Source organism: Neolamprologus multifasciatus, chromosome 3, assembly GCF_963576455.1.
Source record: "Neolamprologus multifasciatus chromosome 3, fNeoMul1.2, whole genome shotgun sequence".
Lineage (NCBI taxonomy): Eukaryota > Metazoa > Chordata > Actinopteri > Cichliformes > Cichlidae > Neolamprologus > Neolamprologus multifasciatus.
In genome coordinates, this window is record NC_140441.1 from 10,299,044 (window position 1) to 10,315,169 (window position 16,126).

At 40.6% G+C, this 16,126-nt stretch overlaps 2 protein-coding genes across 2 annotated transcripts in view; both read right to left on the reverse strand.

Moving 5' to 3' along the window:
* Nucleotides 1-16,126, reverse strand: part of LOC146521521 (coxsackievirus and adenovirus receptor-like) — a 209,033-nt gene that overhangs the window by 44,695 nt on the left and 148,212 nt on the right. The gene's annotated exons all lie outside the window — the stretch shown is intronic.
* LOC146521525 (sodium channel regulatory subunit beta-3-like) lies at nt 1,005-15,312 on the reverse strand. The gene is made up of 3 exons (XM_085155267.1): nt 15,176-15,312; nt 7,836-8,183; nt 1,005-4,747 (listed from the first exon to the last, which is right to left on the reverse strand). The coding sequence occupies exons 1-3, from the start codon at nt 15,288-15,290 to the stop codon at nt 4,575-4,577; spliced, it is 636 nt and encodes a 211-aa protein (XP_085011393.1). The 5' UTR covers nt 15,291-15,312; the 3' UTR covers nt 1,005-4,574.

A 16,126-nucleotide genomic window follows, 5' to 3' on the forward strand; every position in this document is an offset into this window, starting at 1 on the left:
CTCACAGACACATAACGGGTATGGCAGTCCATTCTCCCTGCAGCACGGACTACACTGCCTATGATGCTACATTCTTTAGAGCTATACCTGTAGCATTCTGCCTATTAGCTTAGCACGACAACAGGCGCTCTCTCACCCAGGAAACACGCAGAGAGAGAGCGTCACCCTGTAACCATGGCAACCGTAACGCTGCCGCCTGGAACAACAGAACGTAGCTGTCAAACAAAAGCCAAACAGTCCTGACCCGCCACAATATGAAACAGGGAAGTACCGCCGTGTAATCCATTTATTTCAACAAAGTAACTGTATTCTAAATACCACCTTTTTAAACGGTAACTGTAACGGAATACAGTTACTCATATTTTGTATTTTAAATACGTAACGGCGGTACATGTATTCCGTTACTCCCCAACACTGATCAACAGTAGGTCTGAAACAACACATGAACCAGAGTTTAGAGCATGTTGGGAGCCTGTTAAATTGCTAATGAGCTTAAAGAAGAAGCATTAAAAAAAACAAAAATGTGTACCAGTCCTGTTCTGAAACAGTTAACTCTTGTTTGCTGTTTAGGTCGACCTGTTTTCAGTGTTTACCAGGCACATTATTCATTATTAGAGCATTCAGTAATGACAATCTGATCGGTTTACTTGAACTTGGCCAAGAAAGACTTATAAATGAGACTTCCTCTCAGTTATGTGCTGAATTTTGATAAACTAACTATAAACCTTCTTCAACCAGAACTTAGACTCAAAGATAAAAGCTGTTTGGTTCTTAAAGCTCAGTCTGCTCCTCTAATACAACATTTAACTCACCTTCAAGGTGAAGAATGGATTCACTGAGAAAGTTTTAAAACGAGAAATGTCATTTTAGATCAATGTACGGTGGCCCTGTGGTGCCAAACACACACACCACAATGAAATATGACGTCTGGCACAGCTGCGACATCTGTCTGCTGAATCTTATGAGGTCAAGTCTAACAGTGTGCAAAATAAAGCCCCCAAGAGTAGCTGTTAGTATTATTTATTTCTGTCATGCACAAACCATTATTTTGTAGAATACGTTTTAAAGTGAATTCATTCATGACAACAGAATATAATCTAACGTTCACGTTTCACCACAGCGTCAGTGACAAACTACAGCCAACAGGTGGCAGCATCTCCTTTCATGTCATGAACACCTGATAATAATCGCAGCCACTCAACCTCCATTGCTCCTCACTTGAAGGCCTGTTTCTGTTTCGCTCATATTTTAAAGCTCAGCGGGAAAGAAACAGATGTTCAGCAGCTTCCAGATGTTCTTCTAGTCAGGAATTAACAACTGTTGGGATGAAGATGCAGAAAAAAAACAGGACAGATCAGCCAGCTTACAGAAGCACTGCTGAGACACACGCACACGCAGCTTTAGTCTTATTAAGTCTGACCACATCCTGTTCACAGAATTACACACAGACAAAGTGGCGACCAGCAGAAATGAAAGAAAGTACAGCAACGATCCGATGATGGGATTGTGAGGGATGTGCAGCTGTTCGTTTTTACGTGGCTGTTTCAGACAAACATCCACAGCAAAGAAAATTAATGAAATGAACATTTTGAGTTTGTGTTTGTGCTGAGTCATTTATTTACAAGCTGTGACCAGAGAAGTCATCCTCTGACCGGTTTCATTTTCCTAGAAGTGAAAGTCACAGTGCATCAGTCCCCACAGTATCACAAATGTCTATCTACAGGTCACTGTGACACAAGTCAGCCGTTTGTATCATCAGGCAAACATCATTCCCATCCTCTCTGTGGGTTCAGAAAACATAATCTTGGTAAAAAATATGAGGAAACGTGCTGAACTCTGACTTTCAGTATGAGATAAGCTTCAACTGAAAACATGACTTATCTTTACTGGCATGCACGATAAAGTCTTCGTGAGCTGTACTCGTGGCTTCTGACTGATTAAACCAAAGTGACTGACGGTCAGCTGTTTTTTTTGTTTTGGAAGCAAAGTGCACTCATGAGTAACAGACGCTGCAGATTCCCTAATCCCAGTCTGACTTTATGATGACAGAGAAAGAAAAGCAGTTAATGTTAAAAAGAAAACATTAAAACAGACCTAATGGGTCCTGTTTTGGTAGTTATTTTTGAAGTATTCCCAAGACATAAAAAGTACATGTACAGACTTAGCAGTCAAATTTGATGTCAAGTTTTTTAAAATCTGCTGACTTTGCCCAAAATAAAGTTTTAAATAGCTTTGGAAGTTAAACTGTCTTTAAGGTCAATGTCAGCTAACCATGTGACCAAACAGTCGAGTCAGTAAAGGTTGACAGCTTGCAGCTGGAGGGATACACTGTGTCGTGTTTGTGAGCACATTGTACTTCGGAAATAACCCGAGTGCATCTGAAATGAGCCGCAGCCATTCCTGCTACACAAAAACAGTACCAGGGGGAATTTAGGAACATTTTAGTCACAGTTTAAGGAAATACTTCAAAGATTTTCACTTGATTGTGCTGATTTAACTTTTTATTTGTTTGGCATATAAAGATCTAAATGTCTTTCAATGCTGGACTCAACTAAGAACGTTCATTTCTACAGAAGTATTTACGAAAAACACCCATAATTATAATTACTTGAGTTTAGAAGAAGGAAGTGCACAAGTGTAAACAGGCTGAAGTTAATGACATAGTTCCCCTATTTTTGCTTTAATCAGAGAAAAAGTCCCTAGAGGAAAAAAACCATCAAACAAACCCTTCACTGTGTTAGTTGTGATGTGAGGCTCTCACTTTATTTCTACGATGAGTTCAGATCAACAGTCCAGCCAACTGCACAACACTTACAGTTAAATGAACAGAAGACAAAAGAATATAATACAAATATGTCACAAAAAACAAAGTTTCAATATAAAAATGATACTGAGAAATGAACATGTGTACATGCATACATATGAACACGTATTTTCTGTGTATTATTTACTAATTTGAGCCAACAGATCCACTTGGTTTGGACACAACTATACAAACAACAGCTAAACATGGAGGGAGGCCTCATTTCTCTCCATGGGTTTCATACCTCGTTCCTCCTGCTGACTCCTGATATGACCGCTCATCCTGCTCGGTTTTCATTTTGAACGCCCGTCCATCTTCTTCCACTTTGCTTTTACACATTGCACTGTCCCTTTTGAGCTTCAAATGTCGATTTATTCTATTTTTTGACAGTGGATATTTCCAATGAACTTTGCTTATCACTCTGTCAGAGTCAGACTGGATATCAGTGAGAATCCACAACATTTGAACTGACAAACTAAAGCAGATCAGTGGGGACTAACAAAACAGAAAACAAAGAGTGAAATATTAACACACTGAGTGCTTTAGATAAATAAAGACTATAAATAAGTTCTGAGAAGAGATCGATAATAATCAGAAACCTCTGGACTGTTTTCAGAGCTGCTGCTGCTTTTAGATCTCAGAGGAAGTCCCCCTCTGACCTCTGCAGCATCACCACAGACCTCAAACGACAAACAGCAAACAAATTGTATTTAAAACTAACCTGAACTTCACGACTGAGCAGTTTTCTGATGAGTTTCAACGCCTAAGGCAGCACAACAGGCGAGGGCGCCGATCAGGAGAAAGGGTGAGATCCTGAGGCTTCAGGACAGGAAACGAGCCGAACTGTCAGGGGCTGAAAGCACCAACTGACTCACAGTGTGTTAAAAAGTCTTCAGAATCAAAATCCTTCCTATTCACCAGATTAATGTTCGAGTGAACTCCTGAAAATGAAAGTCAATGGAAACATCAACCTTGCAACTTGTGCAGAGGAACAAATTTAAGTGGACATGATGCCCGAGATGGAGATCTGAACGTGAGATCAGCTGAGTTTAAATAAGGTTTCTGATATTTACAGATCCAACTCAGAACGTTGGACAACTCATATAATAACACAATAAACCCAGTCTGTTAATCATTTGTAGGTTTAAAATAAATATTATGGTTATACTATAATCACATATTACATTACCTGACTTGTGTCTGGTGAATTATTTTGATCTAATGGAGGCAATGGGCAGGAAGAAGGAAGTCGCTGATTGGCTGCAGTTGCCACAAATAGCAGCAAGTAAAATAAAGTGTTTAAAGGTGCAAAATAAAAGCTTAAAGAACTTAATAAAAGTGCTTAATTAGCTGTGAGAACCTGAACCATGCTACTGTGGCCCCGTTTTAATGCACTGTCTGAACTGATTTACTCTACGTCTGTCTCCTCCACCTCTCTACCTGCTAAAAGCTCCACTACGCTCACCTGCTGTTCTCACAGTAAAATCAAACTCTGCAGAAAACTGCACAGAATAAAGTTACAGCTTAAAAGAAAAAAGGGAAAAGAAATAGAAACAGTCATTATAAAGCTTGTTGCAGCCACAGCATTGACCTAATGTTGCTTTTAATGATTGATGGGAGAACATGACTCCCGAATGTGACTTGAGATCAGAGGAGCGGTGCATCGAAGCCTTGTTGCTGTGAGGGGAGCGCTATCAACACAACCTTTGTCTGTGCTGTCTGCTCACTAACAGGGTCAGAAAATAATGTTTTACACATCGTCTGATACATTTCAGATCAGCTCTTTTTCAGGTGGACGTTTATAATGTTCATGTTCCCTGTGTTCTGATGATTTCTTTTTTCTGTGGATACATACAGCAACACTAAGAATAACAAGAAGACTTACAAAAACAACAGCAATACCTATAGCTAAAAGAAATGTCTTCTTGTCCTGTTCCTTGCTTCCTGCAGAGAAAAAGCAAAACAGGTGTGAGGACTCAGGTATGCTGACAGTATTTCTGCTTTTATACTTTGAAATCCTGCAGACAGTAATAAACGCTGAGCAGCATCACTGCGTCGTGTTTCAGAGACTGACACTTTTATTTTCTCTCTCTAAAACTGCTGCATGTATATCAAGTAAAGCACCAATCAAATAAAAGCATAAAAACAAGAAACAGAACTAAATATAAACTTAAATATACAATTCAAAATACATTTTCCCCATGGAAAGAAGAAAAGCAGGGGTGCACCCAAAGATGAGAGTGCAGGGCGACACTAGACCCCCAGAAATCTGAAACTTCAGTTCATTATTTTACCTTTTTAGTTATAATTGTACTGATACTGATATATTGCTCGATTAATATAGATAAAACCACCCAGAAGTATAACCCGATAAAAATCCCCATCTTATACATTACAAGGAAGCACAAATTAATGCTGCAACAACTATGATCCAATCATATCACGGACATTTTTCTGTATAATACTTTATCCTGCTATAGGTACTCTAAGGTCGTGTCCAAATTCGTGGGCTGCATCCTCCTGAGGACCCGGCCTTTGCGGTCTACGTGGGCCGGGTCCACAGGAGGTCGGGTAGGTCGGAAGTAAACGGCTATGGAATTGGACGGTCTAGCCTTCTCGATCTACTCCCGCCCTTAATTCAAAGTATTTCCGGTTGTCAGCGCCACGGCACGAAAATCGAAAATGGACCCGAAATCTTTCTCCGTTTTTTGTGTTCATTTTTAATTATCAACGAGCTAACCCACATTCTCGCCTGAAAATATGTTTAAAGTTTATTTTGTGGCCCAGAAAGATTAATAAGAGTAATTTTAAAACTTAGTAGCGGCCGCCATTGCCAGAAACTGGAGCTTGGCTGGGCCGCGCTATGAATTCTGGGATATGGTGGGCCAAGAAGGACACACCCGACCCATCCTTCAAATTCGGGGAAAAGGAGGATGCATTTGCCAGCTGCATTCGGAGGAGTCTACGAATTTGGACAGCCTTCGGCGCGTTGCTGTGACGTAATCGGTCTACAAATGCGGCCTCAGGAGGATGCAGCCCATGAATTTGGACACGACCTATAGCTAAAGTACTAGAGTGAGTACACAACCTTGTAAATCAGTTATTCTACACTCAGTTTAAACTCACACAGACTCTTTTCATGTCATCTGTGTCTCGGCTGCACACCAGCCTCAAAATCTGAGTCTTTTCAACCATCTTTGTTTCTTGGTTCACTGTAGTGGTGGGCGATATAAACGATATACGATAGAAACGATATAAATTTGGCCAACGATAGAAATTTTGACTATACCGCTCTATTGCGATAGCGCATGTTGATGATGTCATCAAGCTGCGCCTGTTTTGGTCGAAAGCATCGCAGCAGCCAAAACCATTATCATCTGCAAATTATGGCGAACAACAGTCATAGCAAAGAGATGAGGCACTTTTGAAATATGGGGAAAGGAAAAAGTGCGCTTCCTCCACTTCCGTAACATTGATTCATTAATGTTGAATTCTCTCGCAGCTGCTCTATTCCCATGTTGTTGCAGTATATTAATAACTAACCTCGCATTGTGGATGAATAATCTCAGTTGTTCTCCTGACTGAAGTTTGCCCCGTGTATAGCATCCTGCTATGCGATTGCATTTGTCCCTGACCACCAGAATCCATCACGTTAACTTTTAATGAGTGGAAAAAAAGTTGGCGTTCATCCTCCAGCTTCACTGTGCTAATGTTATGCTAACATAGCTGTGTCGCTAGCAATCACGTAGCACAACATTATATACCAGGTAGTCCAACTTCAGTAACCCTGCAAACGTCACTGCTGTTTAGTTTTCTGTCTTCATTTATGTTGGAAGTGGTAGCAGAGCTGTACGTTTTAATTCGTTTCAAAAATCTCTCAGTCGGAACATGGTATGTCATGTTTAGGTGGAAGCTAGCGAGCTAACTTCCTGTTAACTTGTAACTCCGCTAAATTTAATAAATTCTGTTTTCATTGATGCCTGGATGTTAAACTTAATTGTTACACCTGGTAAAGCAGCAACGCTGATGATTTAATTAAAGATGAAAGAATTTAGACCGTTTTTAACTCTCAGTGTTCGTTTGACTTTGGGACCTGAAGTAGACGGAGTTTTGGACCCAGATTACTCCGCGAAGCTCCTCACTACGGTAGCCGTAATGCTCTGACAATCCATCAAGCAGTGCGGCTTACCAACATTGTACTAAAACATTTTTTAACAGATTTCTGCACGCCAACATCGGTTCGAGGTCAGTAAGCACAACCAGAATTCATACATAAGGCACACTCTCAATTTTTGAGAAAATTAAAGGATTTTAAGTGTGCCTTATAGTGTGGAAAATACGTTATACAGAAGAAAAGAATATATCGCGATATATATCGTTACCGCACGTGCTTCAAATTATACCGGAATATGGATTTTAGGCCATATCGCCCAGCCCTAGTTCACTGCACCACCACATTCAAAACTCTGAACTATGAGACAGTCCAGGTTAGTCTGTGGACTTCAAACATGTACAACGCACTCAGGTGGTATAATAATGTCACGCAGAGCATGGGAAAAAAGAGCAATAGCAGATGTCTGAATAAAAATAAAACACAGCCAATAAACAACTGCGTCAGATCAGATATGTCACCACCTGTCACTGCAGGATGCATCATTATATCTCAGACCACAGTAGAAAGAGAAAAATAAGATCACTGCAGTTTGCAGTGAAGATTTCCTAAACATCAAAGTCTGCGCTAAATTCAGAGCCCATCCAAAGACGACTAAGATATTTTTAAATCCTTTCCATTGATGTAGGTTGGGGATTTTTCTCCTCTTTCTTTTATCAGATGGTGGAAAATAACATGCATGGTCTTCTGTGTTTACCATGAATGAACAGATAATGCTTCCTTCCGAAAAGCCAGCGTCACAGTTCAAAGACACAAAAAGCTCTTTTGTACTTAGCCGTGCAGTGAGAGGCTGCAATTTGCCTCCACATGTCCCTACAAGTCAGAAGAAGAATAAGTAGTAAAGTGAACCTCTCAACTCACCAGAGTTTGTGACTGTGAGGTTGATGGACTGCCTGGTCTCACGCTGGACTCTCTGACCGCTGCTGAGATCGCTGGTTATAATCCGACACTCATATGTTCCTGTATCGTTGACGCTGACGTTCCTCAGAATCACAGAAACGTCTCCGTTTTCCATAGACGGGTCTGCCAGCTCCACTCGGCCTTTAAAACGCTCATGCTGGTAGCTTTCGTATGAGCGCCGGTTTCGGTAGAAGAAGACGTATCCGTCTGACTTAATCTCAGGTATGCTCCACTCTAACAGGGTGATATTTACACCGCTGGGACCCTGACATTGAAGAGTGACATTTTGTCCACACCTCACTGTTATATCTGTGTGCAAAGACAAAAGAAAAAAGCAAACATTGATAACGTGTCACACTGCATCTCTTTAAGATATATTGTGTAGAAGAACTAATGTGAGTCCCTCTAAAGTAAAGTTGTTTTTTTTCCAGTACATGAGCATATTCAGAGACTTCTGACAGGAACAGGACAGGAAGCACCGAAGAAGTCTAAAAAAAAACATCAGTGGACTCAAGTAATGGATTCCTGCAGCTCGACATACATCCAAAACAAGCCCGAGGACCTTAGAGAAGATGTGCATCTCTTGAAGATGCACTTTCACCACCATCTCTGCTGTATTTTAAAGTGACACGAAAAGTCACAAATGTCCTTGATAGATTCAATTCAATTTTATTTATATAGCGCCAAATCACAACAAAAGTCGCCTCAAGGCGCTTCATAGATACAGAGAAAAACCCAACAATCATATGACCCCCTATGAGCAGCACTTTGGCGACAGTGGGAAGGAAAAACTCCCTTTTAACAGGAAGAAACCTCCAGCAGAACCAGGCTCAGGGAGGGGCGGGGCCATCTGCTGTGATTGGTTGGGGTGAGAGAAGGAAGACAGGATAAAGACATGCTGTGGAAGAGAGACAGAGATTATTAACAGATATGATTCAATGCAGAGAGGTCTATTAACACATAGTGAGTGAGAAAGGTGACTGGAAAGGAAAAACTTAATGCATCATGGGAATCCCCCGGCAGCCTACATCTATTGCAGCATAACTAAGGGAGGATTCAGGGTCACCTGGTCCAGCCCTAACTATATGCTTTAGCAAAAAGGAAAGTTTGAAGCCTAATCTTAAAAGTAGAGATAGTGTCTGTCTCCCGAATCCAAACTGGAAGCTGGTTCCACAGAAGAGGGGCCTGAAAACTGATGGCTCTGCCTCCCATTCTACTTTTAAATACTCTAGGAACAACAAGTAGGCCTGCAGAGCGAGAGCAAAGTGCTCTAATAGGGTGATATGGTACTACAAGGTTATTAAGATAAGATGGGGCCTGCTTGCATTCAGGATTTCATGCAGGATTTATGGGGATTGGTACCTTTTCTGTCTCAGTTTATGCTTTATTTACATGAAACAAAGAACAAAAACGCACTGTTGAGTCAAATCACATACAGATGTTAGGAGAGTCAGAATACAAGTTCCTATTCAAGTCTGTAATGAGCCTAGTTTTGTGTTGTTTGTTGGAAAACGGGTCCTCCATAAATGTGAATGTGTCACCTGCTTGCGTGAATAACTTTTTATTCCAGGAGATCCACAACAAAAGAGAATAAAAAAAAAAAAAATCAAGCTCAAAGTGACCTCATCCACCTCTGTGATTATAACCTACTCTGTGCACACAACTTTAGAGGAGAGACAAAAACACCTGACTCAGGTTACAACACTCGATGTTTGTTTGTGTCTGGCTCGCTTACTTAAGAGATTAACAGGTTGAAATCCCCTGCTGAACAGAAACACCTTGAGTAACTAGCTCTTCCCTAAGAACACCAGACTCAAATCATATGGTACAAAGTACTGGTCAGACTTTGTGGCTCTCTTTTTTTTAGAATTTGCACATTTTCTTCCTAGCGCCGTTCCCAAGAATCACTATCAATATGATGACTGTTACTAGAACAAAGAACCCACAATGACACAGCTGTGATGCCCTTGAATTCTCAGGAAATGTTTTCCCAGAAATTCCCATTGTAACATTTGTATAACCTTAAAGATTTGTAAATAAAAACCAAATAGAATAGAATAGAATAGAAAAGCCCTCTCCTGTCATTGTACATGCACAATGAAATTGTGGGTGTGCCACACAAACTGGGCAAGTATAAACTCTAAAAAGTAAGAGAGCAGGAACAAACACGATGAACGTGTACAAAGCAGGGATTAAAGAGCAGGTTGCAAAGTGTCTTGTGTTTCGTGTGGCACACTACGTGATGAATGGCCATGAGTACAATTCACGCAGAGTTGGAGAATGGCTGCAATCACAGAATAGTATGATGGTGACAGATGTACCCTTAGGCTCCCTCCTCAATTCAGGTCTTTCCTTTTCAGGTAAATGGCCTCCTTAACTCCGCGCTCAAACCAGCGTTCCTCCCTGTCCAGGATGTGTACATCCTCATCATTAAAAGACTGTCCACTGGCCTGTAGGTGTAAATAGACTGCAGAGTCCTGGCCATCTTACAATGCTGTGATTGCAGCCATTCCCCAACTCTCTGTGAATGGTACTCATGGCCATTGATCAGTGGTTGTTGATCAATGGTTATGAGAATTTGCATAATTAAGATTAAGGAACTGACCTCCCAGCCCTTTGTTCCTTCATGGTTTCAGTCATTATGCAAATGTACTCTTTATAAGATTTGGGGAAACCTTCAGCTGAGACTGAAGAAGTCACCTGGATGAGTGACGAAACGTTTCTCCCACAAAACGCTACGTCCAGATGAACAGAATCAACTTTTGGGAAACACCAGTTTTTCAAAGGCAACATCAAATTGCACTGATATGAACAACATCTATAATCCTATATGTCTGGAAGCTACATTGCTAAATACAATAACATGCGATTGTTTTGTAACACATTAGAACAACAGAAAGATAAACATGTTAACGATATGACAACTTAAAACTACTGGTATAATGATTTCTGTGTTGTTCTACTTGCAACAAATATGCATGTTGGGTCTGTGTTTCCACAAGCCCCGCTCATTCTAGAGACGTATTCATCATGAAGAAAACAAGACAGTCGATCGATCGATTATTTGCGCAAGGGAGGCCTGTGTCCACCACGAAAATGACCTCGACGACGACCTCCCTTGCTGCCTTTTTATTGAGAGACAGTTCACACAAAAAACATCAGAACAAAGCCACGCCCACATGGTTCTAAGACAAGGCATTGTATGTATATGTGTGAACTTCTGTAAGAATGTGTGTGTGTGTGTGTGTGTGTGTGTGTGTGTGTGTGTGTGTGTGTGTGTGTGTGTGTGTGTGTGTGTGTGTGTGTTAGACCTCCTGCTGACCAAAGGGTCGTAAACGCAGGAAGCTTACATCAAAAGAAGCAGATCATTACAGCCCCACACCTAGAACATCGAGAATCTGGGGGGGAAGGACAGTGGAATTTCTTTCATCAGAGTTGGCAAGCATAGAAATGACAACATTTAACAATTCACTCTAACAATGCATCAAAAGGATGTATCCATCAGAGGGAGAAAAAAAACAAAAACAGAACAAAAGCAGAACAAAAGCAGCAAGACGTGACTGACTGATTACAGTATCTTATCATAGTCACGCTAGTTAAAATGAAAAATGAAACCAGCCTTTAAAGGTGTGCTGTGAGTTTAGGGCTTTATATTTGAATCGCTTTCCACGATAACCTCGACCATCTTAGATATTACACTATTGTAAAACTATGGTATTGTTGTATTGTTGTTGTAAACCGTGCTGTAAAGACACCTTGTTGCTAATTAGGCAATGTTTTCTATGACAAACGTAACTACAGTTTTCTGAAGTAATGGGCTATGGTAGTCATTAACAGCAGATCCTTTGATCCTCAGCCTATCCTTGTGTCAGGCTGAATCCTATCCATTCGTTTGTGTCTAGCACAAGGTTATTATCGTTAACGAAAACTAACGAAATAACGAAAACTAGAAGTGAAAAAACATTTTCGTTAACGGAAATAAAAATAAAAACTAAAAAAGGAAAACTAACTAAAACTATAATGAGTGTTCACAAAACTAACTAAAATTAACTGAATTTATAGCAAAAATGTGTTTAGTTTTCAGCGTGATGCATCCCGAGACAACAGGACGGGGATATCTACACAACTGTGTGAGTCAATTACCTTCAAAAAGTTTATCAATTCACTTGAACCAAAATTACGAACACCCGGTGCTGCGAGAGTTAATAATCTCATTGGGGCCAAGATATACGTTTTATAGTTGCCTGGTATCAATGGTTGTTCATCTGCCTTTATTTATTTATTTAAAGAACCCATAGGTGGGAATGTGAGTTGTCTGTCTCTGCGTGTTAGCCCTGCGACAGACAGGCGACCTGTCCAGGGTGCAGTATGGTAGCTGGAATAGCAACATACCCAAGGATGAGCAGAATGACTGATATGATGAAACTGGGATTTTGTTACACTTAATTATTGCAAACACAACTAAAACTATAACTGAAACTAATCAAAACTAAACTGAAACTAAGGATTTTCAAAAAAATAAAAACTAAACTAAACTAGCAAACAATTGGTAAAAACTAATTAAAACTGATATAAAATTGAAAATCTGAAGTCAAAACTAAAAAAAAAAAAAAAACTAATGAAAATTGCAAAACTATTAAAACCCTGGTCTAGCAATAGATTTCAAAATGAGCTTTCTTAAAAGTGCAACTGCACATGATCATTTTAGCTGTATTCCAGTTATAGTCCACCTCTGTTGTTCCTCATTCAGCTTGTCATGTTGTGGTTTGGGTGTCTTTTTTAAAGATTGCCTCTGAGGTCTTAGAGTTAAAAGCTATAAATAAGCTTATAAAATAAACTAATGTTGTTCCATCAGCTATTTCTCCAGGAGCTCTGTGGGAATATTGTGGAACACCAGCAACAACCACCCATGATGAGTCCTTTCAACACAGAGTCATTTCCAGACCATTATGGAAAAACCTGTGAGATCTCCTTATTATTCACAGATACATTAGCTATATATGAACCGTCTTCCTCTTGTCACCCCCGCTAGGAGCAGACGCTAACTGAGCGCTGCAAGAGGGTCCATGCTCACAGGTGCTGCTGATAAGGAGCCAATCAGACACCCGATTGTCAGCACGCGAAGTACCAGAATCTTCAAATTAGATTCAAAAGAAGAATAGTCTGTTTGGCGCTGCGAGAGAAGATTTTGCAAGTTTTTGATTTGGTGTAAACCAGATACTTAACTCTGCTGCTGTGGGTTAGGGCGTGTTATTTATTTGCTTTGTAAATGCAATGTTTACTGTTTCCTGTCTTTTTCTTCCCTTTCAGTTCCAGTAAGATAGAGGCAGGAAACTCCAGGCCTCAAGGGTGTCTGCTGGATTTAGATGTGTCCTTGATCCAGCACAGCTAATTTAAATGACTCAACATGTCTTGAAGTTCTCCAGAGGCCTGGTAATGAACTAATCATTTGATTCAGGTGTATTGATTCAGGGTGAGATCTAAACCTGCAGGACACCGGCCCTTAAGGCTTGGAGTTCCCCACCGCTGCAGTAAGACATCAATAACCGATGTTTTAGATGTGCAATGTGCAAAAGATCAAATATGGACAATATATAAGTATTGGTGGTGCTGAGGTTGGTGGTAGGCGATGGAAGCATGCAGTCCAAATTAATCTCTGCTTAGAGCCACTCAACACCTCGTGCTGGTGTTCCAGGTAAACTGGTTCTCGTGTTAACTGGTTAGATTTGTTTACTTATTCGACTCTCAGTGTTCCAGATGTTGGATCTGCAGATTTATCATTTTCACTGAGTGTTCATCTGTCTGTCAGTGGTTTGACAAGATTAAAGACCTCTGCAAACAAAAAAAAAAAAACTATCTCCAGCTCCTAGAAATGTGCATCAATATCATCTCCCGACAACAATGAAATTATTTTAATTAAAAAATAACAATAAACTTTTGACGAGTGTCGAGACAACGCCGGTCTCTGCGATTCTTTTGGTCCTGGTAGAGATCACTCTGAGATGTTTCCATGTTTTACACAATCCTTTTATTACCCATTATTCTTACAGATGCATCTGGAGATCAGCACACTGCATTCCTATGCAGTCCTATGCTAAAGGCTGATCTAAAGAACTCCACACAACAGTTACAGTTATAACCTCTGGTCTCCTCCCCCCTACAGTAAACACCCCCACAATGGAAATACACTAGTACAGTGGCCAAGGGTGCTGACACCCTGACCCCCATCTCCTTTTATGGTAGTGCCTGTTTGTCCTTTGTCTGCTCCTCACCCCCCAGTAACTCTTGCTACTGTCCTGGGGGTGGGGGTTGATTGTCCTCCTGCCCTGTACCTCAGTTCTTTGTTCCCATCCCAGGCCTATTTTCTATTTTGCATCCTTACACTCATTACCACAATATTATAATGTTGCAAGCAATCACAACTGTATTCTCTTTAACGTTGATGTACATTAAGGAATCTATTCTCAACACGAGCCAGTGTTTTCCTCACGACACCATCGATCAGCTCAATAGACCTTTGAGTTTACCTGCATATATCCTGTCGACCTGTCAGCTGTTTAACATCTGCTGATTTAGGAAACACGCCCAAGTTAACCAGTGATAACAACCAAAGTTTAATGGGATCAGCTGCTGCTCGATATAACATGATGTCATCGTAATCTTCTGCACAAGATAAGCAAACAAACACACTGAGATGACTACAGAGCACTTTATAAACAAATCTGTTGCTTTAATGAGAATCTGGGCTGTTTGCTTTTGAAATAAACAGATTTCCTGACACACATCTATCCGATTGGTACTCATGTACCTCAGTAATGTAGTTTTTGCCACCATTTGTTTAAAAGCAAAAAACATCATCCTCTCAAAGTGAAGCAAACCAGTTAAGCTGGAACACCAGCTCTGATTATAACAAATGGACTGGAAACGCCTTTCATTTACATAACAATATCCATGCCTGCAGGCAATGAATTCAATCTCACTCGCCCATCACTTGAAACTCTTTTCTTTGATGCAACATTCTGCCTATATCAAGATAGAAAACGCACAGTTTCACTTTTGTTTCACTGCAAATCAATTAAAGAGCAGCAGTGAACCTCAAAGATATATTTATCATCTCGCTCGCATTTGATTTTATTTACCATCGGATGGGCCACAATTACGATTTCAGGTGGCTGCTCGCTGCAAACACGCTGCTATTAATGATTACATTTGAACAGCTGTTAAAAAAAAAACCTTCCCTAAAAATCGTGAGTCACAGCGTTTGGCAGACTGCCAACTCCTCTGTTTGTTTAGCTACTCACCTAATGCCGCTGTCTCGAAAGTCAGAAGAAGAAGAAGAAGAAGAATGTGAGACATTTCTGCAGAACAACTCACAACCGACACCCTGAAGTTGCTGGAAACTGGATATGTGTACATTTGTTGTGCCAAGGAGTCAAGGACGGTCTGCTGCGTTTAAGGACACGCCCCAGTCTTTACTCTCTGCGTGACTGTGATCACACTGTGGTTTTTTTGTTGTCTGTTTTTGTAGAGTGGAAATTTATAATCACTTCGTACATCAGTTATCTAACTATAAAAACTGTGCTGATCTATTTTATGTCTCACTGTAGCCCAACAGAACCGGACTGTGTTATTCATCATGTGGTCGAACCCACAGCGCGCACACACACTGTTAGGTTCAAGGAGACCTGGGCTGGAAACCTGCATCAGCATTAGCTGTCTCAGGTTTAGCTCTGAAGCTGCACACACTGTTTATCTCGCCTCAGATCACACGCTAGTGGCAGGGCACAAAAACATATTGCAGTCTATGTAGTCAGCTGTTAACCTCAACCATCTCTGCTCGCCTGCTCATCGTCAGCACCCCGCTATATCCTCCTACACACCGCAGCACTGCCCTGATCTCTCTCCCCTGTTTGACTCGCCTAGAGGAAGCGAGACCATCCAGGAAGTGTTTATATTGTTTATTATATATTAATTTTTATTTTTTTTATTTTTGCTTCTATTATTCTACTATAGACGCTGGAGAAATAATATTTAGTTTCAACCTGTGTATTTCTGTAAATGTGAAATGACTGACTGCCCTCTAGTGTCCGTCAGCGGTCACTGCAGGTTTAATTCTTACTCATAATGATCGAAATGTTTAACTGACACTGCGCAAGATGAACTAAATGTAATAAACTGTCTTCAGCAGCAGTTTTACAACCAGGAAACTCAAAAGCTGCACGTTGATGCATTCAGGGACATCAAGGGAAAAA